Consider the following 26,185-nt stretch of genomic DNA (forward strand, 5'->3'; position numbering starts at 1 on the left):
CAACAAATGTCCTACATCAAGAACAACAGGCAACCTCCTGAAACATTTGACCCATCTGGAGGATTCACAAACTGCAAATGAGATGTGCAGCTATATGTACATGATGCCACTGATTAATGGTGGAAGAACTATAGTGGTCATTAGAATATATGCCATGCAATTTATTTTCATTGTACTAGTGTTTCTATACAGCAAGGGGGGGGGGTGATATGAGGGGTGGGAGCACTATTACTTGGGGCCTTCCATTGTGATGTGGAGTGGCTGTTCACATATGCAGCTTGCTGTGCCACTCACACCACACATTGGTGAGTCACTTGTCCTGAGGTCAGAATGAGGTGCCCACCATTGATCACATGGCTGGGTTCCTCAGAATGAGTGATTTGCCATGGTGGCAGCAGGTAGCACAGCAGGACACACAAACCTGTGTTACAACTGAGGGCTCCAGATCTTCTGGGAAAATCTGGAGGAAAAGGTGAGTAATTTATACCCATTTTAAAGGTGGGTACATGGTAGGTTCAGTGATGAACTGACTAGATGTTGTCCAGACATTTCGTACCAGGACAGGGCATTATCAGGACTATTCACCATAAGAAAAGATGCAGGACGTTTTATTTGGCCCATGTGGACAACCCTTATAAATTGAATGATGTCTCTTTCTTAGAGATGATTTCTTCCTCTAAAATAATTCTGCTCCCTAACTTTTGAAAGAAATACTTTTAGATGGTTATATTTGTATATCTGCAGCTGCAAAATCTCCTACTTCCAAAGGCCGTCATTGGGGAGGTGTGGCCTGTGGTATAACAACAGGCCTTGAGACTTGTTCAGAACTGATTTTTCCACTCTCCTTGGCTCCTAACCATCCATTTACAATTTAGCAGATTTCACCTTCTACTTATCAAAGTTTATATCCTCCCAAGGTGATCACATTACGATTCCACCCAGATATGGCATACACTTGGTGACACAATTGGAGATGTTTCTGAGATTCCCATAATCCGTGATAATGTTGTTTATAAATAGAAAGCTGCCTAGGGGTGACATAAATAATCCAGTGAGGCTCAGACACATTTTAGGCAGCCTGTGGAAGAACAGATTATGTTTTCTTGACAATTTAATTGAGGCTTAAGCTAGGTGTGTGGTCCAATGATGTGGTTCTTCTCCCAAAGAGCTTGTTGTTGCTATTGTTGTCATTGTTTATGCAAAACAGCCCCACAGGCTAAGATTAAAAATGAAAAGAGCTGCTCGATCCCCTCCTATTGTGGCTTTGTCTGAAATGTACCAGCCAATGTCCTGCCTAGAAGCACAACAGATATGGAAAGAGGGCTTACCTTTTTTTTACTTTCACAGGTGGAAGGCAGAAAGAATTTGAGGCAGAAGCAAATAGCAATATATCCCTTCTAAAAGGCAAATGGCACTGTATCCCTATCCCTATGAAAGCATTTCAGGAGGGTGTTTGCATGTGCTTTACAAATAGGAAGTCCTAAATTCACCTCTCAGTTTGAAAGGCAACAGTCGTTGGCAAGGACCACTACCAGATGCCTTGGTGTCACACTGCTCATCAAAATGGGCAATAGTAAGCAAATAGTTTAGCCAATAAAGAATCTTTCAAGGCAGTTCCCAAGGGTGATTTGCATTCTAAACATCAGGGGGATTAAAAAAATAAACATTGTATTACTGTATATCATTTGATTCAGTTAAAATTGTTGGTAGATCCAACACCATTCCTTAGTACACTGGTCAATGGCATGACCTTTCACAGAGGCTTTTCCAGAGGTCACCCATAGTTTCTATATGTGTAATGTCTCAAGTACAAATGATAAGAAATCACAACTGGGATCCTGCACTGCCCAGCACAACAAATGACTGTCAAAGTGGAAGTCTCCTACAGCCCACCATCCCCTGGACTCATGGTTTTCCTGTGATAGTTCCTCTGAATGGCCATTTACATTTCCTATGATAACTCCCTTGCTAAAAAGTGGGGTATCAGAAAAGAGTCTGGCTATGCCCAGATGCAAACCAATAGCATCTTCCATCCCAAGATTCTCCAGTGTCTCAGCAGATTATGCTATCTGTCTCCATCTGGAGCACAGCCAGATGCTTCATCCCAGGTCCTCCACCAGCCATGGAAAAGATGTTCAGGGCTAATATCACAACAAAACCTTGAGTCATGGGGGTGGTGGCAGAGGCTTTAGTTGTTGCAGGGAGTGATATAGAATAGCAACCTCTTCAGTGTCCAATACAGACGTATGCATGTATATGTCACTAGCGGGATGCTGGTTCTTACCTATTTTAAGAAAATATAATGTCTAGAAAAATCTGAAATGCCAGCTGTCTTCAGAAACAGCAAGGGGGAAGTTGATGCATGGACAGTGATGTATGGTGAGATGGGAAAAAGACAGATTTAGTTGGCTGGTGAGAAAGGATATTGCACACAAACCTCTGTTGAGCAGTTAGTACCAAACTATCACATATTTCCAATTTGAGACGCATCTCCTTGTGCAAGTGATGTTAAGGGTGAATAGAGAGGCAATTATGACAAAATTAGGAGTTACTAAGAGATGGACAGGAGATGAAAAGAAGAAGAACTTCACAGTGCTGTCCACCTGTGATGAGGTTTTTCCATAGACTCTATGCCAGTGCGAAGACATTATTGAGAGTCCACACCAACAACTTAAGCAAAGCTATGAGGAAGATGGTATGTCCCCTCCCATCATTTCTACTAATGCCTTGATTGTTGATCTTGCCATTAGCCTTCCTAGCATTAACAAATTGAAGATCAGGAACAATTCTATGAATCCAATCCTGGTATGAAGTCAGGCGGATGTACACACCGGGACGGTTCCTCTCAGCACAGCCTTCCCCCCAGCTCACAATACCAGCCAAGACCCATTCTCGGTTCATCTTGCACATGAGGGGGCCACCTGAATCACCCTAGAAAATACAAAGTTGGATGAGCGATGAGTGGAAAAGTCAGCATAGTGTGATAGTTAGAGAGTACTTTCCCCAGCCTCACTGTGATGCAGATGTTTTGGACTATAACATGATTTCAAAGATACGTGACCAGCTTCTCCCTAAACGTCCTTGAAAAATTTCATTTCCTGGACCAATACGTACATAAAACTAGTTACCCAACAACTGCTGTACTTCATGAAGGATCCATCTCCCTGCTCAAAAACTTCATCAAAATACATTTTAAAAATAATTTTATTCTCAAGAAAGAAATGTGCATTAAATGTATGTTATGAGGAGGAAAATGCATCTTTAGAACTGCATATTTGGAGAAATAATAGGGCTGAATGATATTTCAGTATGTATTTAAATATAATTTTAAAACAAAGAAATCACAGGTTAAGATGGCAGTGGGATACAATGGACTTATGAGTGAAATATGTGAAAATCACAGAGAGAAAATAGACGGGTTCCTCTGTCACTGCTTCCTGATTGACATTCTTGTTTCACTGTGACGTAGGTTTCACAACTTGGGGAGGGGTGCAAACTTAGAAAACTTACTTTGGTGGTTACAACTCATAGATGAATCCAGTCAGTCTGACCACCCCAATTGTAACCATAACCAAATTTGGGGTATGATGGGGACCCAGGGGGGGGAGGGGGAACTAACATGATGAGACCCTTGTAGGCCTAGTAAGTCATCTTAGCAACTACAGCACCCTAACCTGATTATTCTGAATCCTTCCAATGCCTCTTGCTCTCCCAAAGAGTTTAAGAGGACGTATGAGAAGAAGTTTCAGAGGGATGTTTTCTGTGATTTTTATCAGTTTCATATTGCCATTATAGCTACAGGTTGAGTTTCTCTTTTCCAGAATTCCAAAATCCAATATATTCCAAAAACCAAAACTTTTTTCATAGGTAACTTAGATAGTGATATCTTTGTTTTCTGATGGTTCAGTGTACACAAAATTTGTTTTATGCACAGAATTATTTAAAATATTGTATAACATTACCTTCAGATTATGTGGACAAGGTGCATCTGAAACCTAAATGAATTTTGTATTTTGACTTGAGTCCCATCTGCAAGATATCTTATTGTGTACATGCAAGCACTGTTATTCTAAAATCTAAAAAATAATAATCTGAAATCCAAAACACTTCTGATCCCAAAAAGTTTGGATAAGGGAGACTCAGCCTGTATTTTGTTTCCACATGCCAGGTTGACTTTTTTTTATTAGAAAAGTTGTATACTAATTATCTATTTTAAAGATTAAATACAAATGGATGGCAAGGAGACAGCCCAACTATGATATGATATCAGAGGGTGGACTGCTTAAAAGATAAAAATTTATGAGACTAGCCCCACACCTTGCATGTATCCTTCATGCCCTCGGCATATCCAGCACACATCATATCATCTTGGATTTGTTTCTGGGGCAGGCTTTGGCCCATATCAATGCTGTAAAGTTTTCTACAGGTCTGGCTATCTATTATGGGCACCTGGAGCTTCTGGAGCTTCTTTGGAGAGGGTAGGTCCTCTGGAATAAAGAACACAAGTTATTGAGAAGAAACCCAAAAACAGGTAGCAAAAGGAACTGGTGGTGTAGTGGAAAGTTTTAAAGAACAGTCACCCATCCTGACAGTCCCTACAGCTACATGTATATCACCAAAGAGTGTCCAAAAGTGCAGGCAGCCTTGTTACTACCTATCTGTGTGTATGTTTGTTTTACCAAGTCCAACACAGTAATGACAGCACTGCTATTTATAAGTTTGCTATTCTATGTCAGTTCATCCTAAACTGATTATCATATATTGCTGTTCTTTAGTGTTTGTTACAAACACATACTAAAGTGCAACCATACACAATTCTCAATCAACTAGGATGAACTGACAATCACAGAACAGTGAAACTGTAAATGGCAGTGTTGTTATTAGCATGTTGTTGTTAACATTGGTGACAGCTGCTTTTTTCTTTTATGGAAACTCTCCTCAGATACCAGCAGCCATATAGGGACTACTACTTTGAATAGCATTGGAATAGATGACCTCCAAGACCCTTCCAGCTCTTGATTCTATGATTCCATCACACTGTATTATTTACATTTCTACCAAAGAAAACAGAAATGTGGGCACATAATAGGGCTCCCAGATGAAATACAAAATAGGGCTCCTGTACCTTTAATGCTCATGTGACAAGCAACACTTGCTGAAATTCTGTCTTCTACACAACTATTAAAGATGCAGGAGCCCTGCCCTGTATTGAACCTGTCAACCCTGGAGGGCAAATAAGCTACAAACAGCTTTTCTAAAAAGATTTATAGGTTGAGCCTCCTTTATCTGGAATTCTGAAATCCAAAATACTCCAAAAATCAAACCTTTTTTCATAGGTGGCCTTTTTCAGGGTTCTTTCTGATGATTTAGTGTGCACAAACTTTGTTTCATGCATAAAAGTATTAAACATGTGCTTTAGGCTATATGTATAAGGTGCATCTGAAACATAAATGAATTTTGTGTTTTGACTTGGGTTCCATCTCCAGAGGTCTCATTGAGTATGTATATGCAAATACAGGTATTCCAAAATTCAAAATGAAATCCAAAATATGGAATACTTCTGGTCCCAAGCATTCCAGATAAGGGATACTAAACCTGTATTTTTCTTTCTGGACAAAGAATTGTTATGTCTTCTCCCAATACTCACGTCCTTCACTGATGTCTCCCCATCCTGTGACCCAGCACTTCATGCCTTGAGGAAACTCCACATTGGCTGTAGGCACACAGATTGGAATGATGTAATCTGTGAATCTCACTGGGTGAGCCAGCCGTACCAAGGCAATGTCACCACTTGTGGCCTCGCCTGCATACCGAGGGTTTCTGATGATGTTTACAACCCCTATGGATTGCTTGTGGGGCCTGGAATTTTCCAGTGTGTTGGCACCCAGCATCACGGTATACTGGAATGGATCATCATCTCTGCAAAGGGATGGATGAAAAATGGCTATGAGGAACATAGCTGCAATGACTTATAATTTACCTTAGATATTATTAGTGTCTTAGATATTAATTAAAGCTAGAAGATGAAATGCTGAATTTGTTGGGACATGGTGGCTCAGTGGTTAAGACACTGACTCTGACTATTGCAAGATCAGCAGGTCAGCAGTTCAAGGCCCAAGTGCTGTGGGACGGAGATAGCTCCTGTCACTAGTTCCAGCTTCTGCCAACCTAGCAGTTCAAACGCATGTAAAAGTTCAAATAATTATTAGATAATTAATTAAATTAAATAATTAAATAAATTATTAGAAGCATGCACTCATTTCAAATGCATGGAAAATAATGCTTTAACACAGTTTTGTCTGATGGTGGAAAACTTTTGCCGTTTAGTAATTTTGGATTTCAGTTCCCTAAAGCCCCAGAAAATATGGGCAATAGTAAGGGATTGTGGGAATGGTGGTACAAAATATTTGGAAGGTCAAAAAATTAGCCATTCCCCATAGGGTTGCCATAGTGCCGGACCTCCAAACCGGGAAAAATGTAGGACAGAATTTTCAAATGTAGGACACACAAAAATGTGTCCTACATTTGAAAATTCTGTCCTACATTTCCCTCGCGATCGCGGCGGGGAGCGGAGGCCAAGCGGCGAGGGAAAGCCTCCACTTAAGGACCATGGACTAGGGAACAGGGACTCCGCAGGGACCAGGAAGGAGGCGAGCAGGCCGCCGACCATCGCCGCGGCCTTGCCTCGTTCCTGGCCCCCACAGGGACCAGGAAGGAGGCGAGGAGCCCGGCGGCGATCGCCGTGGCCTTGCCTCGTTCCTGGCCCCCGCGGAGGCCAGGAAGGAGGGAGGAGGCTGCAGGGAGGCGGGGAGGTTGGCGCGGCTGTGCCCAAGAGGCGCCACCTCCCTGCAACCTCCTCCGCCCCAGGCCTCGCTGCCCTCCTTTTCCTCCGTGCAGCCATGCGCAGTGGAGGAGGAGGAGGGCAGCGAGGCCCCAGGGTTGCCTTGTAACCCCGCTGCAACCGGGCTTTTCCCGGTTTTTGGCGGCACCCGTGCTGTGACCGGGCAGGTGCCGCCAAAACCGGGAAAAAACCGGTTGCAACCGGGTTATGGCAACCCTAATTCCCCACCACCACTCCCTTCTCCTTTTGTGTCGTGTCTTCTTAGATTATAAGCCTGAGGGCAGGGAACCAGCTAACTAAAAGATTTTATGTACAGCACTGTGTAAATTTACAGCGCTTTATAAATAAAGGTTAATAATAATAATAATAATAATAATAATAATAATAAATACAGTCAAGCAATACATGCATTTTTAAAACAGAAGACAAGTATGCAGGCAGTAAAAGAACAACAAGCAAAGGAAGGAAAAATCTTTCAGTATTAGACTGGATGTGGAGGGAAGAAAGGGAGACTATCCACAATTGCAGGCTTTAGAGATGTGTAAGTCCTTACTTAAAAGGTACTTGAGTAAGTCCTTACCTAAAAGTGAGTGGCACTTTAAAAAAACAATAAAGTACTGAGTTGATCTACACTTTAACCGGTCAAAGCCATTTCTGTTTCTGATGTTCACTCTCTTTATGTTCTAGGTACGCATCAAAATCTCCATATATTATTTTCACATAGGCAAGAATGAATAGTGTTACTGGTTTTTTCCCCATTGTGAGAAAGTTCTCAGAAACTGCAGTTATTAAGGACTAGTCACAGTTCAGGATGTATTTGGGAGGTGGGGACACAGAAAGTTGAGCAGAAATTCAGCATATGACTTATGTCTTCATAAGTAGTCATGTGTGTGTGGGGGAAATAAAATGTAGTAGCTTTACAACAGTAGTCTTACTTAGGAACTGAGGCGATGTTACAATGTATGGTATCTGTTGTGCAGTGGTAGCCAGTGGAATGACCAATACGTCACAGCCCTTGTATGCAAGGAGCACCAGTCCATATCATGCAACTTCCAATGCACATCTGGACATGAGCTAGGAAGTGCCAGAGCACAGCAGGAGTGCCCAGTGTAAATCACAAGTGTCCAATGAGCTTGAGAAATGCCCCATGCACATCACAAATGCTGGATGTTCACCAGGAGCACCCAAATGTGCATCAGAAGTGCTCAGTGCTTATTGGAACACTGTCCCAATGTGGCTGGGTGTTCTTCTTCACAATTCACTAACAGGGGCCCATACAGACAGGCCCTTTGGGGCGCGCCCATGATGTGCTAGGTTTGCTCGGGGGCGGGGTGTGCACATGCCCCACAACCCTAGCACGTCATGGGCGCACCGCAGCTGCACGGCACCATCCAGATGGTGCCTGCAGTGATGACGTACCACCAGCACAGCATCCAAATGGGGCTGTGCTGCTGTCACGTCGTCATGCTGTCGCTGGCACTTTTTCCACCATTATTTTCTGCACATGAAATCAAGTTGCATATTTTCTTAGGTGCAGAAAATGGCATATTTTTACATTTGTACATTATATTATATTTACATAATGTTTACATTATATTTTACCACAAGTATTTTTCATCCAGAATAACTCCTGAATTTTGAAGATTCTTTTCTGTCCAAGATTATCTGCCTCATAGCTTCCAAACACTATTCCCAACCTATTTTTCATTTATTATTTGAATATTTTAAAATATTCCTTCCATCCCTAATTTTAGGCAGTAACATTTAATCTGCATTTTCTTATGTACTCCTGGAATTTTTCAGAGACCACCGTTTACCAAATCAAGCCAAGCAATTCCTCTTCCAGCTAATTAAAATATACTTTACAGAACTGGAGCCACTAGATTAAACCAGATCAGAGCTCCTTGCAAAACTTGAGCTCTGTGACAAGATCATTAAGAGACATTTTAATTAATCCCCTTTTAACTGTGGGAAACAGCACTTCACATATATTTCTTCAACTGTTGTTGTTGTTGTTGTTGTTGTGTGCCTTCAAGTCATTTACAACTTATGGCAACCCTAAGGTGAATGTATAATGGGGATTTCTTGGCAAGATTTGTTCAGAGGTGGTTTGCTATAGCCTTCTCCTGAGGCTGAGAGCATGTGACTTGACCAAAGTCACCCAGTGGCTTTCATGCCAAGCAGGGAATTGAACCCTGGTGTCCAGAGTTGTAGTCCAGCATTCAAACCACTATGCCATACTAGCTCTCGTTTCTTCAGCCAGAAGTTGTTTATTAAAATCTCCTGGCACACTGCAATATCTAACTTTAAAGAAGCTTAACAATTTAACTTTTCTTAGCTACTAGTAAGGATGTAAGTCTTTGCTTAATTTATGCTCAGACACAAGAATGAATTCTTTCAAAGATTACAAGAGTTTTTGTATATTTTTATTACTTTTTCATTTCATGAACTTTTGCCAAAAAAATTGCTTCCCTCAAAAACAAGGCATGAGATCAAAAAGAATCTCTAGGTTACTCACGGTCGGAAACAATGTGCTGCTGTCACAACCCACTCATGGGTAATGAGGGCCCCTCCACATATATGCTTGTCCATCTTCCTCACACTAGCCTGCCATGGCCACTCGCCTTCTACAGAATCCTCACCCCCAACATTCCTATTCAGGGCAGTCGGTCGCCCGCATACTGGGGATAGAAAGTAATACAGGATTACACTCAACACTGTACAATCTGAGATGGAAACTACAAGTCTGCCCATGACAACGCATGCTTTATTTATATCACATCTAGATTTATTGAGCTGTGCTCTGCCTTGGCCTGCATTTGAACAGCACAGCACAGCTGAGCAACTACATGATTCCCTTGTTACAGATATCCTAGAAGTGTTTGGTGGCTTAAGCGATAGTGGGATGGTGACTCCACTCTGGGTTTCAATATGGAATTTGAAGAAGCTATCCAAGGAGTTGAAACTACTTTGGAGTCAAGACTCAACATAAGTCACTCAGGCAGGTTACAGACCGCCTGTTTGGGGCGGCCTGCACCCGCCCCTTTCCCCGCTGTATCGGGGCCTTAGTTGCCAGACCGGTAGCCTCTGAGGCCCCAATCCGCCGCTTTGCAGGCCGCGGGGAAGTGGTAAAAAGCCGCTTCCCCGCAGCCTGGAAAGGGTGTCCTTGGGGCTTCAAGCCCCAAGGACACCCGGCGACAGCGGGGAGAAGGAGAAAGGGGCCGCTTGGCCCCTTTCTCCTCTGCGTCACTGGGCGCAGCCATGTAAAGGCTGCGCCCAGCGATGCCAACCCCATAAGGAGTTCTGTTTCGGAGCTCCTTCTTACGCCACGGAAAGAGCGCTCTAGGCGCCCTTGCGCGGTGCAAAGACGTCACGTCCGCACCGCCTCATTTGGAGGCGGTGCAGTCATGATGTCGTAATGGCGGCCGCTGTGTGGAACAGCTGCCGCCATTTTGTATGGACTCAGTCCGTGCTAGGGTTAGGGGCGTCTGGAAAAGACGCCCCTTTCTAACCCTAGCACGGACTGAGTCCGTCCTAGGGTGCCCATCTGTAACAGGCCTCAGTGAGTTTATTGTGCTCAAGCAAGCAGCCATTTCATACAGATGCAAAATAATAATAACAATAACAATAACAATAACAATAACAATAACAATAACAATAATAATAATAATATAAGAAGAGACATCTGGGATAGCTCCTTTAAAGTTCATAGTAAAAGCACAAGTGGATTCCTCTTCCACTGACGTCATATCCACCATCTCTTACTGGCTAAACAAACTGTATTGGGTTCGCTTTCATTTCTATACCCAGTTCAAAGCGTTGGTGACAGTATTTGGTGACAGGGCAGGCCCAAGATATTTTGCTGTTAATGGTTAAGGCAAAGTTGATACCTCCCTCCCATTCTATATGTGACTGACAACTGGACAGACTGTTGACTCCAACATCAATACTGTTGATAAGACAGCATCCCCCACTGCCTATGTGAGGGCAACCAGTAAGCCAAGGGTGTATAGAGAAGGCTATGTGGCCTTCTGAAAGATCTGTCCATTCCCTGCCCCCCTTTATAATTTACAGCTGAAGGCAGCCACCTCACTCTGACTTGTGATTATGCAAGCCCTGGCTATATATGTGTACGCTATCCAATAACAAGAGTTAAAACTATTACAGTAGAAAATAAATAAATAAATAAATAAATAAATAAATAAATAAATATCAGTTACAAAAGACACAATGCAAATGGTCATATCATGATGCCTAGGGCACATCTTAGATTGTACGCCATGGGCAGGCTTGCTTTATCTATTTTATTGTTTGTAAGTACAGCGCTGTGTAAATCTACAGTGCTACATAAATAAAGCATAATAATAATAATAATAATAATAATAATAATAATATGCAAGAGTTGAAATGGGGATTGTTTAACAACCTGTTTGAGCTAAATGAAAACTTACCATGACGAGCCCGGGACAAATGAGAACCTGAAACAAAAAGAGGGGATGGTTGTTTCTTTATTTGCACTAATATCCTACATCTGCTACATAGATATGTATGTGTAACTACGTAACACCTCCTGGCACAGCTTAAGAGTCAGCAGCCATATTAAGTGAAGGAGGTCTGTTCTGCACAAAAACCATTATGAAAACATGTGCCCCCTAAAAGGGGCATTACCACCTCAATCCATGAAAATCAAAACAGGAGTGGGCCTACAACATGAATGTTCAGAGTGCTTCAGACAATAACCTTGGGCTTCAGCTAGCTACATTTTGGAGCTGTTCTTACAGGTAAGCTGCCCCTCCACTGCTTTGCAGGTTTAAGCCGGTACTTTGAACTGAGCTTGGAAACAGACCAAGATCTTGAGTAGGTGGCAAAGTACTCATATAACATTATCATATGTGCTAAACTAATTGACAATCTGTTTGCCCTATTTTGGACAACATAAACCAACATAAAAATGAACAGTGAAGGGAAGGAAATAGTTTCTTCACTACTAAGTTTTTCTACCATCATTCCAAAAAGCTTTATGTGGGGAAAAACTGATTAGAAGCAAATATACACCAGATGTGATTTTTTCAAAATTTTAAGAAGAGACTGAAATACTTTCCCCAAACCACTTTGATTGTGCATTCTTCTCATTCTGTATAGAACTATTGTTTCCACAATGCATGGCAGGGGTTGGACTGGATGGCCCTTGTGGTCTCTTCCAGCTCTATGATTCTATGATTGCTGCTTGTGTGCCACTTTTATCCCTGACAGTAGCCTTTTTCTCCTACCGGTATTAGTCATCCCAGTCTAATAGGATGATGCCACAGTGCAATAACAGCTAAACAGATTTAGTTCTGCATTAACATCAGTAAGTGCAAATGAGGACAAGGATATACAGGAACGTGTTTTCTGGGTCTGTAACACTTGAATTAATCCTTTGTGTGAGCCTTTTCAGTCAGGTATCACAAAATAATTGCATTAGCATCACAACAGTATTGCATGTTTTTACCAGCTGGTTTCTGCTTCAAATTCTGAGATAGTTCCAACATTAGAGAATCTGGTTTAGATATTTTTTATTTTTATCTCCCAGAAAGTTAGATTGAGGTCCTGCCTTGAGATACATATCGTAAAGTTCTGTTCAGGTGGAACTCCAGTGTGTCTTGCTTCTCTTCTCATGCAGAACTCATGCACTACCTCTCCATGGGTGGCTACTGGAGAGTAGGCGATATCAAAGAAGGATCTAGATATGTCCCTATAGATAGTCAGGTGCAGGATGATAACATCATGCTCCAGGACCTTCAGAAGACTCTCAGGAAGTCCTGAGGTATGTCTTTGTTGTTTTAACTCTGGCCAATGTGGTGTAGTGGTTTGACTGTTGAACTACGACTCTGGAGACCAGAGTTCAATTTCCCACTCAGGCATGGAAACCACTGGGTGACCTTGGGTGAATCACACTCAACCAGCCCCAGAAAAACCCCATGTGATGATCATCAGAGGGTGGGGGGGAATCAAAACCTGCTATCTGCTTCAAAGGAGTCCACCCCCCTTTCCCTCACACAACAGCAGACCCACACAGGGCAACAGAAAAGAATTCCCCTCTCAGGAAAAGAAAGCCCAAGCTGAGAGAACAGAACCAACACTGCAATTTCCCATTCCACAGGCTCCCTTCCAACCCCTAGGCAGGTAAAAGAGGGAGTTAGAGAGAGACAGAAAGAAAGAATCCAACCCTGGAGTGGAAGAACATCTGAAACATGGTGGCACCCTGGGCATTCCTATTCTGTTATGAGAGTAGTCCAGAGACGCATAGTAACAGTTGCTTGGCAAGAGTCTGTAACATCAGGCTAAAAATTATAGTTTCTCAATGAGATGTGATTCTGACAGCAGATACAATATTCTTTATAGTGGAGTTTTGCTATTGAATCATGAAACAAATATACAATACATCACTATCAGAAGATTAGCTTGGTGTCAAGAGTAAACTCCAGAGAATCAGATCCAACAAAAGTGTCAAAGGGTTAAAAAGCAATGAGAATATGTGTGTTTAATTAATGCTATACACTGTCTTTCTGAAATTGGACCGACTGGAAGATGTTATTGCCTGGTGATGGTAAGAATGTTAATATTTTGGTAACTGCTAGACAAGTTTTGTTTTGTTCTGAGTTTAGAGTGTCATATAAACATAGTTGATAGTATCATGCAATATAAAATATTGATGAAGCATCAAAAGGGGGGAATGTGGTGGAAATTCCTTGTTGAAATAAAAAGCTATAGAAAGATGGAGTCACCTTTGCCAGCCAGAGAGATGGTTTTTGAAATAAAGGCTTAGAGTTTAGAAAAACTAGAGCAAAGGAATAATGAGTGCATCTTGACCTGGATGGAAGCTGGCACCAGTAAAAAAGACATAACATAATGTACTGAGATAAGGATACATAGTTGACATTCAGAAGCAAGGTTAGAAGGAAGGCTAAAGGAGGGGGTAAGGAGTGATGATGCAGTTTTAATGTATGCATGTATTTCTGTTCTGATTGTAAGAATTCTGTATGTTTAAATTGTAATTAGCCAATCAGGTGTATTGAAGAAGCTTCTTTGTCTTCAATAATATAAAAAGAGCCATTTTTGTCTTGTTCGATGCCTCAGCTTTTTGGAACTTGAATTCCACTGAGTTCATTGTTTTCCTTTGTCGACAATTGGAAATAAACTTAATGGATTTTCAATTACTAGGTCCTCTTGCCAATTCTTTTGCTCTGTCAGTCCTAGATTTTTAAGTTTCCTGAAATTTCTGTTACAAGAGACAGAAAGAAAGAATCCAACACTTTTCTTTAAAGCATCTAGCCAAAACTATAGCTCCCAAGTCCAAAAAGCACCGCTGCCTACCATGTGATCATCCCTGGGGTCCAAGCAGCCAAACAACCACCCGGTTCTTGGCCCTTAGACCCAGCAGATCCCTTTAGTCTCCCCTAAAGTCTCCTGGGTCTCTGTTCCCACCCCCTGCTGAGCTGAATGAGTCCCCTTGAAATCCTCTAGTGAGGCTGCCCACCACCCAGTGAATCTCCAATGAACTCCCCCTTAGAACACACTTGGACTAGTAAGGACTTAAGTTCCTTCCCTTGCTAACCTACACAAGCACAATTGAGCTAAGGTGCGTGTATAGGAATAGATAGACAGCAGATACTTTTAAAGAAAGGTATTTATTCTAAATAGACAGAATAGGGCAATGAGATATCATTCATGCAAGGCCTCCTTGCCTTGCAGGTACAGAATGCATAGTTACAAGATGTTCATTTCAGGCAAGCCAAAAATAAACATAACAAAAGTCTAGATGCTCTAGCTAGCACATTTCCTAAACTACACATAGTGATGGGTTCTGCAGTCCTTGATGGGTTTTTGGCACAGGCCCAATCAGCTGTGTTCCCAAACAAGATAAACGAAGACAAAAGACTACATGGTCTCTTTTAAAGACCTCCGGTGAAAGGTTCTTGAAACTCCCGGTCGTGCTCTCTGATTGGCCAGTTGGGCCTTAGGTCAGCTATGATGTAACTTCTCATTAGCATGTAATGTAAGCTCTCATTAGCATGTACCTCCCCCCAGCTTAACCCTTTGTGGTTTGAGAGGAGTCCTCAAATGACTAGAGGTCCAGTCATTACACCCCGTGATAACAAAACCTTAGGATCAAAATAAGTTGGAAATGACTTGAAGGTACACAACAATTATCTGGCATGTAAGGATTTAACTCCAATATTCCCTGCTCTCTACTAGTCACTAAATGGCCATGAGCTGGTGTAACAAAAAAATCAGCCTGAGGAGATTTGGTCCTTGCATGAGGAAAGTGGTGAATTCTGTCCTCTACAACAGCCAAGAAAAGAAAAGCAATCTATGGACATAAGTTAGACCTAAAGCATCATATGTCACTAACCAGATACCAGCCTTAGTCATTCCAAGAGAATTAGTACCTTATGCATAAAATGTGTCCATAAAGCACTTTTTTAAATTAAATATATTCCAGTACTGTTAGCCTTTCATTTTTAACACAGTGTACTTGATGTGATCTATTTTTCAATCTCAAGTGGAATCCACCTATTGCATTCTCACCTGTAATTATATACAGCGTAGCTAATTAATCTATGCCAAGTCTAATATAATGACTGGTTTTAATTTTATAACATCTGTATAGCAATCGTCTGTGTTTGACACAATCCCAAATGTAATCCTTTCTATTCAGCCTGTTATAAAATTCAATCACCATAGGTTATCAGTGACAAGGCCTCTGTCATTACATCTGTAACATACCAGGCACCCAGGACAGGTCTTGTTGCCTGTGGCTCCCATGCTGGTGGAGCATTGAATATGGTTCTGGTTCAATGCTGACTTTAAAAGAGCTGTTGTTGCTGTGTGCCTACAAGTTGTTTCCAACTTAGGGTGACCCTAAGGTGAACCTATCAAGGGGTTTTCTAGGGGTGAGAGACTTGCCCAAAGTCACCCAGTGAGTTTCCATGGCCAAACAAGGAATTGAACCCTGGTCTCCAAAGTTATAGTCCAGTGCTCAAACCACTACACCATTTGCTGGCTCTCGGAAGTGCTAAACCCTATCTCCCAAATTAAGTTCAGCACCTTGGATAGCATCTTTATGTTCACATGAAAGCTTGAAATAGAGTCACCATTCCACTTTGTTCACTTTGGTTTGAGAACTGATGGACTGAAATGAGGTGGATGGAAAGAAGAGGAGGGAGTGTTTGCAAGATATGGATGAGACTTTAAGCTGGGACAGTAGTGAGTCAGGTGAATAGAGGAGGAGGCACCATTTGCACAATATTTGACTGCCTCAACAAGGCTTGTCTGTGCCAAGGTGCAGCAAACATACAGTATTAGCTATTTAAAGTATTGGAGAGGGGTATCTTTCCACTTTTCAGGGGGATCAGCAGAGGCCACCCTTGCTATAAATATCTATCTTCATGTTTTTCAATGGTCAGAGTCACCATAAATAAAATTTATTCATTAAAAAAATGGCAAATGAAATATCTTAGCTATCAGTAGTATTTTTGACATCTACTTCTAACACTATTTTCCCCATAAAGCCTCTTGTTTTTAGAGCACAATGAAGGTGTTCCAGAGGAGAGGAGAGGAGCCCAGATCTATGCCATATTACAAAGTGGCTCCTTCCACTCTAGAGCTGCAATCGCCACCATTCTCCCATTACCACCACCACCCCTATCTCTGTGAATCCCAGTTTTTGCTGTTGTCATTTCAATCAGCTCTCTTTTTAACTGTCTGTCTCTCCCTCTGTCTTTCTCTAACCTTTATTAAGCAGCTGCTGGCATACGGTGTGTTTAGTCACCCTCAGGTATAGTGAGTGCTGAGCTTTAGGAAAAAAATTAATTAAAGAAACAAAGGAACAAACAAAAGCCAAGTTCTGGCAAGCCTTAGGAATGCAGAAGCTGACATATTAATTTCACGTAAGATGCCTAAAGCCATAAGGAAGATTGATTTGCTATTTTGGCAATGTCTCATGGCCAGGAGCTAGTAGGAGTTAATCATCTTGATGACAGCTCTCTCCCTGAAAAATCTGGGTGGTTTTTCAATGCCACCTCATGGAAACTGTCTGAATTTGTAGTACACTCTCCAATGGGACAAACTGCCTGCATTTTCTCACTATTCATAATGCCAGAGCAAGCATTAGGACCCTTACTGGGCATCTATTAGGGAGGCAACTGATGATCTCCAGAGCCCTCAGCCTTGTCTTTCTGTTTATCTGGGATCCTTTCACGTTGGATAATTATTGCACTGGCATTCCACTTTAACAATCATGGCAATGGAATTTGGGGGTTTGTAGTTTGGTGAGGCACTAGAACTCTTTGGTTGAGAATTCTAAATGACCTCCCTAAACTGAAAATCCCATGATGCCATAGGATGCAGTTACAGAAGTTAAAGTGGAATCACAGTGTAGTGCAAAAGGTCCCTTGTCTTCAAGTGGACTAGCAGCGAGAACAGCAAAAAGAAGGAGTTATCACTTCCATTCATCTTGCCGTCGCCCATGTTTGAACAATGGAATGGAGGACATGCAAACAAACAGTGTTTATGGAACCAAAGACTAAGGCCCAACCAAATTGACATTCTGAAATGAGTGTAATATTAAAGAACTAGGTTTGCCAGGTCTCATGTACTAGATGAGTTCTCAGGGAGTTGCTATACTGCTCGGGGTATCCAGTGGGAGATGTATATCTTGGAATAAAAAGGAAGAGAACATTTGATTTTGTTGTGTGAGGTGGATTTTTAAGCCTGGCTACCCATCTCTTCACCACTCTCCGCTGGTGCCATGATCCACTGCCTTGGCATAAAGGTATGTAGTTGTGTGTAGAACTTGTGGTGTGCTAGCATGCCCAAATGACAAGACATGTGGGAAGGAGACTAGGGAAAGAGTTAGTGACTGTGCCCATTAGGACCCACTGCACCTTTTGGAGCAAGGCAGTGAACAGAGTATCACAACTGCAGATCATGAGCTCTCTTGTTGCATGAGCTCTGGCAACAGTGGTGTGGGGGGGAGGGATCCAAGAGGTAGAACAGAATGTCCACATTGTCTATCTCACAAGTTTCCATGCAAATATATTTATTTTGCAACTCTTACACAAGGCCAACTCCTGTGGCTTCACAAGGTCCCACTCTCTGGTCTCAACAGATCATGAGAGAGAGACCTGCTGGCCTTGTAACCCTTGAAGCCTACCTTTGCCTGGTAGTCACTTATCACCAAAAAAATAAAGAGAAAATGTATCAACCCCCTCTCCCCAAAAGAGGGCAAATGTCCTGCATAACAATCCCATGTGCTACTCTTGATACACATTTAGATCTAGATCTAGATCTACATTTTGAAATAATAATAATCAGTTGAATAGGAATGTAATACTTCTCATTGTAATGGGAAAGAGTGTGAGCAGGTAGTCCTGTCTGCCTGCTCATTTCTGGTCCTGGTGTTATGGGTAGTTGAAGCCTGATATTCCTCCCTCCTAATCTTTAAACTGTACTTAGTTGAGACAGTTCTTCACATAGATGGCAATGTCAAGTAGACAACAGCCTTGTCTTATAATGACTATCCGGAATATGTATAAATAACAAAACATCAATAGATTCTTTCTTGCTAATGTTTAATGGCCCAGCCCTTTGGAGAGTTGTCAACAACTCCAGTGATTTTTCTTCAATGGTGTGTATCTTTTTGATAATGAAAACTAACACAATTTATATGTTTTATGGATTATGAGTTATTTAGTGTCCTCCTACCAGTTCTAATATTTATAATAGATTATAATAGACCAAAAGGAAGCCCTCTCTAAGCATCTTCAACTTGGGCATATAGGGAGATGGAGTCTTTCAAGGGCTCTGGACATAAGCTTTTCCAAGCCATAAATGCCAAACAAAAAAGAGACAATATCCAAACAAATCAAAGCAATGTGAACTGTTCCCGACAAGGGTTCACTTCCCAAAGCACAATACAATAAAAGACAGAACCAGATTATGCGACATACATTTATGGCATGTGAGCATACATCCACATAATTCTCACCCCTGGTGTAAATTGCCTTTTCCCAGTATTAAATCTCCAGCCTTTTCCAATATTAGATCCCCAGATACTGATCATGCTGGCTGGAAACGATGGGATTTATAGTCCAAACCACATCTAGAAGGATGCAGGTTCCTCATTCTCAACTGTTGAGAGAGAAAGAGCCATACACAATGAGAGACCTCTATTCTGAAAATACCAAAATTTTAAAAGAACTTCATCTCCACTTCAAATAATAAAAATTGAGGTTTTCCTTCCTCAGCCAGACAGTTAAGTTTCCCAATATATATTGAACTTTGCTTTTGGTTTTCTTCTGTGTTGTTTTGTTTGATAGGGTGCTGCAGATTACACTGGGATGAAATAGGGGAGTGTCCCTCTCTGAAATTAGTGATTTCCCAACTGGTGACAAAATCACAGAGGTGAGGGCTTTCCTAGGAAATGAAGGGTGAGGCATGTGGCAACATCCAAAGACAGAATTATTGAATGTGATTCACTTGTTGCTGACAAAATACAGTGAACCCTTGTTATACGCTGGGGTTTGGTTCCAAAATATAATGACATAGTAAAATGATGTTCCTTATAAAAAATGGAAAATCTAGGTTTGATATTTGAAATTTATACTTTTTTGGAACATTTTCAAACCATGGATGCTTGAATCCATGTATAAGAAGGGCCGAATGTACCATAAATGATAGAAAGCCCAGAAGAGCATGAAGATCTCTCAAAACTGCCATGTTCATGTTGCTGACCAGGACCACTGTGGAATTTGTTCAAGCAGCAGACAAAGGCAGCATCTGTGCTACAGAAATAATGATGTTTGACCCCACTTTAACTGCCATAGCTATGGATGCTATGGAATTCTAGGGTTTGTTGTTTTGTGAGATACAGTCAGCCCTCTGTATCCATGGATTCTGCATCCACAGATTCAGCCATCCCAGCTTGAAAATATTCCTAAATAAATAAATAAATCCTAAAAGCAAGCCTTGATTTTGTCATTTAAGGCAAGGGTCACCACTTTACTACACAATTTTATATAATGGGCCTTGAGCATCCATACATTTTGGTATCTACAAGGGGTCCTGGAACCAAACCCCAGCAGATACCAAGGGCTCATTGTATTTAACATTCTCTGTCACTACAGATTACAAGTCCCCAAATTTTATATTAGTGAGTTATGGCAATTGAACCAGTGTCAAACTGTATTATCTGTACAGAGCAGATGCAGCCCTAGGTAGTCAGATCTGTTGAGGAAGGAGTAGAGAGAAAGGCCTGCTCCATATGGCACACTGGTAGGATACAGCAGAGAACCTGTAGCCTTCCAGATTCATTGAACTCCAGTTTCCATTAGTCTTAGCCAGCTTGGTCAATGGTGAGACATTATAGGAAAAGTTGCACATCAACATCTGAAGGGTCAAAAGAACCCATCCTTTGTCGTTCAACATCTGGAAAGCCAAACAATTTTCACACTGTAAACCAGAGGCAGGTGACTGCACAGGGATCAGAAAACAGTTTTTCCTCCTTGATGCCCCCTCTCCCTACAGTCTTCCCAGTTACCTCTATCATATCCCACTCCTTCCCAAAATGGCAACCAGAAGTAACCCTTTTGTCACCATTTTGAGAAGGACTCTGAAGAAAATATTTGGGATGAGTGCATCCTCTCTGTGTTGGACTGGGGGTGTTTGGGATGCTTTGGAGGGCTCTCAACACAATATTCAGGTGAAAAATACCCAAACATCTGTCGAAATATCTACCTCTGTAAAAAAAATTAGGGAGGTGGGGTTCAAATGCCACAATAGAGGGATCCAGAGACACATTCCCATGAAACACACTTTCAGGGTAAACAACACTGAGCTGGATGGAACAAGGATCAGATTTGGAAAAAGGCATTTCCCTGTAAACTTTGGCTTCTGGCTCTCTACCTCACCTCCCTTTGAGTTTAGAAGCATCCATCTCCATTATCAATTAATCACCATTCATTGTTTCAACAAAACTAGAATAAACTATGGTTACTTCACACAAGAACAAAGACATTACAGAACTGTTGCGCTTTCTTATCATGCCATCAAAATCAAAAGTACTTAAAATAGTCAGTGTCAAAATGACAGTTTCCTGCTCCAAGCATGTTACAAATCTCACCTCTGCATACTCATTATGGATCCAGTCAACATATCTCACAAGAACACTACAGATTTGATTAGGATTCCTAGATCTTGGCACTTTGCCCCTCTTCTTCAGTCTTCAAGGTAAGAGGAAAGGCTCTCAGGGCAAAGGCACTGCCTAGAAAATTGTATGTGTGTATATATTTTCCCCAGACTTAAGATACATATACACTGTAGAAATAATGCCATTTAACACCACTTTAACTCTCATGGCCCCATCCAAGAGAATCCTGGGATTTATGGTTTTGTGAGGCACCAGCAATCTTTGGCAGAGAAAGCTAATGACCGTATAAAAGTACACATCCCAAGATACCAATGGATAGCACTGCAACACTTAAATTGGTGTCAAACTGCATGCACCCTTAATGTCCATTATTCTGTGCAGCTGTGGATGATGCTTAATGTATATAGTGTGACACCATGCAACACTGTCATGGACTGCCTCCTGTAACATCACAAGAGGTCATCTGTAGGTTTCAGCCTGGGGTCCTAAATTTTCAAGGTCTGGGATAGACCTGATCTAGCAACCTTAATGTTGACAGAATGAGACAATGGAGGAGAAGGAGAGTAAAAGTAAGGGTATGAGCAGTATGAGTAAAAGGGCTAAGTGTGGACAAATTATTGAGATAATCTAATTTAACTGAAGCAAAGTGGAATCTTGAATATTGACACTATTTAGTCAGATATGTTTCAGTGCCAAATTCAATTTGTCTAGAGCAATCACTCTGGGATTCAGTGTTCATTCATTCAATTAGCATCTGACTGAATTCATTGTATGGATGGTGATGGTGTGGGATTAATCCAAACCCAATCAAACCAATGCCAGGATTATAAACACACTTTGTCAATCATGTGGTCACTCAGCTCCTAAGACAACTGTCATAGAGCATCAAGCTAATGAATGAAACAGGTTCACCTCTAACTACACAAAGCATTGTTGGCTAATTAAGGTTCCATTTAACAACAGAAAGATGGTGGATTGTGGTATGGAGTTTCACAACAAGAACACTTGCATCATATAAATTAATGTACAACATCAGAGGAATTAATTTAAAAAAACCTTTATAAAAAGGCTCTATGGTTCTTCTGCATGAGAGATCTACACTATATACATAAATTAGTTTGACAGTACATAGTTCTGTCTCCCATGGGGAGCTCTAGCCCCATTCACTCATTCTGGAAACAAGTAGAATCAACAAGTAGAAAGGTGAGTGTGGCTAGATTCCTCCCATCCATCTTAAGTCACATCTCTTCCCATGTGAAGGGTGGCAGTGCTACAGAGGAGTGCCTTGCCTACAAAATGGATGCCCAACATGGGCTTGCCGACCCTTATTTCAGGGTAGGATGACCCAGTCACATAGAGTGCATCCACAGGTAGGAGAAGCTCTCCTCTGCAAACTCACTGGGTGGTAAAAGAGTTATCTAGGGTACTGAACACTACCTCCAAAATAGGCTGAGTTCCTTTCAAATCTGGATTAAAACCCAGAGCGGATTCATTGCCCCATTGACATGAAAGCAATCTAGCCACCAGGTCTAGAAAGGGAAGGAGCAGGGTTAGTATGGTCATGTATTAATCAACATTCTTCCAAAACATGTTTATAAAGCTCCTAAGAACAATAATTCTGAAAAGGATGCCATTGATTCCACTGGCAGTGTTTCCAGACTATTGGGATTCTTTGAAAGAAATTGTCAAAATGAAACTAAATCATAGTTTTCGGCTTCTAGATGAGAAAACATACCTGGAAGTCCCAGGTTTTGTTCCCATGTAAACCAAGTGTGTGTTGGAGATCCACACAACAATGTATTCAACCCTAAGGTTTTTCCAGGAACTCCTACCATTAGCAAAGACTTTTTATTCCTATTTCCCACATCAGTTTAAATTTCTCACAGTGCTCTAGAGTAAGGCTACACTCAGACTATGTGTGAAATTAACTGGGCAGTTCAACCCAGATGCTTACACTGCTCAGAACACTGTAACAACATCATGTACGCACATTAGGACTTACTAATGAACACATGGGACCACCAGCGCTGAAATGTGAAGTCTGTCAGCTGTTTGGTTTCATTGAATTTCTTCAATACTGTTTAAATTTTCTAACTAGTTTGATTTAGATTTGCATAAACAATTTTTTGTATATTGCCTGTTGACTAAAATCTGGACACATCTTTCAAAGACAAAGCATATTTTGTTGTACAAATTCATCTCTGGTTTATTTGGAAAGGAAACAGAGAAACAAATGATAATTGCAATTTCCTCCTGATGAAAGAGAGAGAGAGAGAGAGTATGCACTCTTGTTAATAGTCTCACCGACCACAAATAGGATACATTTATTTTTTTAAAAAAATGTTGGAAATTGCTTTTCCATTGTTAGCGGTACACCATAGAAATCTAGTACACACCCTGCTAAATTCCTCCTTCTATCACTCATAGGAACAAAGTTGGAAAACAGTGTGAAGACACTACATGGAAGAGAAGAAGGCAGAGGTTTCTTTATCTTATGTTCATAGGGAGTTGGGGCACATTCTTCTCAAACAGAAAAACATTTCCTGGATAAATCAAACCTGGCAAAAATATTCCAGCAAACCATCCCTGCTCCCTATACATACATACCATAGACAATTAATCCCATCAGCCACACCACTCAGATTGTCATCCAGCATAGTCAGGAAGTCTTTGCATGGCTTATCCCATAATCATTTTGGATATCAGGTAACATACCCACAATCGCACACACCCTTCTTTTCCCAAAGTTCTCCACCCGACAGGTGTGTTGCTGGCAAGTTATCAAAGCTGAGGGTCATTGATCAGGACAAAGTCTCTGTTTCAGCATTGGACAGATTATCACTCTGCATAGCCTGTGTGCATGCCTTCAAGCTGCCATGAATTTCATAAGGTTTTCTTAAGAAATGCTCAAAGGTGGTTCCCAAAACCAGATGGGTTCTGGTACCTTTAGAGTATTTAGGCATATACTACATAATCTATTCCCTCCCCTCGCTTTTCATTTTGTCACACACAACCCACGAACATTTTTAAAGCATGCAGAGATGGGATTGTGTATACATATTTAATCTGTACTAAGCATTCTACAGTATTCTCCCTTATCCAAAGATATGAAGTGGACTTTTTACGGGACATCAAGGTTCACCTAACAAGTAATAGACAAAATTATTATTAAATTATAAGCTTTTGGTCTAAGCATGCATGACTCTTCTTATGTCCTTACCTTCTTAGTATGGAGAGAGGCATGTTGTGTTTACCTGTCTATTGGACACATAACAATTAAATATGAGTAACCATTCAACACAACTCATGGTAATTCAAATTCACTAACTCTAATCCATGCACCATAAACATGGTTAAATACACATGGATACAAAACTAGACCTTTAGGAGCTATCCACTCAAAATCCTAAAGCTGGACGGACAAATCTATTAGTTTTGTTTTCTGGGACATCCATATTTCTCCATACCCACACATACTCAGTTACTTCAGACTTTCCTCCTAGGACTCTGTCTCTAGGTTCCTCATATAGGGTTGCCAGAGTAAACATTAAAGAGGGTTCCTGTACTGCTAATAGTTGAGTAGAGGAGTACATTTCATCAGGTGTGACTTGTTATCTGGCAGTGACAAGCCACACCTGGTGAAATTCCTGCTTCTACACAACCATTAAAGGTATATGAGCCCTCTGCAGTTTTCACTCTGGTAACCCTATCATGATCTTTGTCACCCACATCTCTAGATGCATTTCATTTTGTCAGTATTTCCCATCTATTGCTCTTCTGCTTAAGCCAGGAAACCCAAAATTAGACATGGCACTTCAACTGAGCTACTGTGTGTGTGTGTGTGTGTGTGTGTGTGTGCTGTGTGTCTTCAAGTTGTTTCAATTCAATTCTAACCAATTCTATTTTATATTATTACCTATTGTTTTATACGTATTTTGTAGATTGTACGCCATTGGCAGGTTTTATTTTTATTGATTTGATCATATGTATGTACAGCACTGTGTATAGTTCCAGTGCTATAGAAATAAACTATAACAATAATATTAAAATATTAATAATAATTGTTTCTGACTTATGTGACCATAAAATGAACCTATCATGTGGTTTTCATGGCAAGATTTGTTACAAGAGGTTTCATGGCCAAGTGGGGATCAAATCCTGGTCTCCAGAATCATAGTCCAACCCTCAATCCACTATGCCTTGCAAAGACTGGGATAGAAATAGTCAATTAAATATTAGCCACAATTATTGTTTATATTCATATGCCCAAGTGCCCTTCATTCTCAACCACACCCTAAATACCACCCTTTTCCTAGGCTTGATGAAAGGATTTGGGTATCCTGCACCCAAAACTAATTCCTGACTAATAGAGCCCACAGATCTCCTAGAATAGACACTTCAAGCCCTTACCTCTGTTGGGTATTTCTTCATAATCACAAGAATTATATCCATAATGCTGCTGTGTGCCGGTTCCTCTTCCCACCATTATTGTTACCAACACCAGCAGTGCCATGCCAGATTCAGATGCCCCTCGTCGCCATGCCATGATTAACTTCTGGGATTCTCAAATGGCTGCTGTCAGTTGATCTTCTCCAGGATGGGAGAGAGTGTTAAGAGGGATGCCCTCTCCAGGCAACACAGCTCATCTCTCTCCAAGATGCAGATGGTTTAATACCTAGCCCTGAAAAAGGCTGACACAATGTCACCAAACCTGTTTGACAGGCGTTTTGGATTGTGAGTTTGGTGTCTGGCAGTCAAGTGGTGAACCTTAAGGCACCTGGAGAGTCAGTTAGCATTGCTCCTGCATCTCCTGAGGGATGGGGCAGGCCCTGGCAAATACAGGGTACCTAAGCAAAACAAGGGAGGGGTTGGGCAAGGGCTGACCCTGATAGATCTTTCTCTGGGCAAACTCATTCATTTATTTAAACGTTTACATTAGACTGAGCAAACTGTGGCCCATAATCTGCATGTAGCCCCAATTCCCATGCCCCCCAATGTAAAACGTAGAGGTTTATTTTCCAGAAAAATCCCACAAGCACACACTTTTCATTGAAGCAATTTTACCATGTCTGTTTTTACCTATTTTATGTCAAGAAAAGTGCTTTTGCACTTCCTTGTAGGCTCTGGCAAAACCAAATGCAGGGTTGTATACA

General features: G+C 41.3%; 1 protein-coding gene across 1 annotated transcript; it reads right to left on the reverse strand.

Annotated features, from left to right (window-relative positions):
• Positions 1-2,628: 2,628 nt before the first annotated feature.
• LOC149303545 (serine protease 27-like) lies at positions 2,629-25,578 on the reverse strand. The gene is made up of 6 exons (XM_089479824.1): positions 25,443-25,578; positions 11,293-11,319; positions 9,360-9,522; positions 5,648-5,919; positions 4,318-4,487; positions 2,629-2,931 (listed from the first exon to the last, which is right to left on the reverse strand). The coding sequence occupies exons 1-6, from the start codon at positions 25,576-25,578 to the stop codon at positions 2,629-2,631; spliced, it is 1,071 nt and encodes a 356-aa protein (XP_089335950.1).
• Between the last annotated feature and the right edge of the window lie 607 nt (positions 25,579-26,185).

The sequence above is a fragment of the Sceloporus occidentalis genome, unplaced genomic scaffold (assembly GCF_023333645.1).
Source record: "Sceloporus occidentalis isolate IW3139 unplaced genomic scaffold, rSceOcc1.0.p SCAF_14, whole genome shotgun sequence".
In the NCBI taxonomy this organism is placed as follows: Eukaryota; Metazoa; Chordata; class Lepidosauria; order Squamata; family Phrynosomatidae; genus Sceloporus; species Sceloporus occidentalis.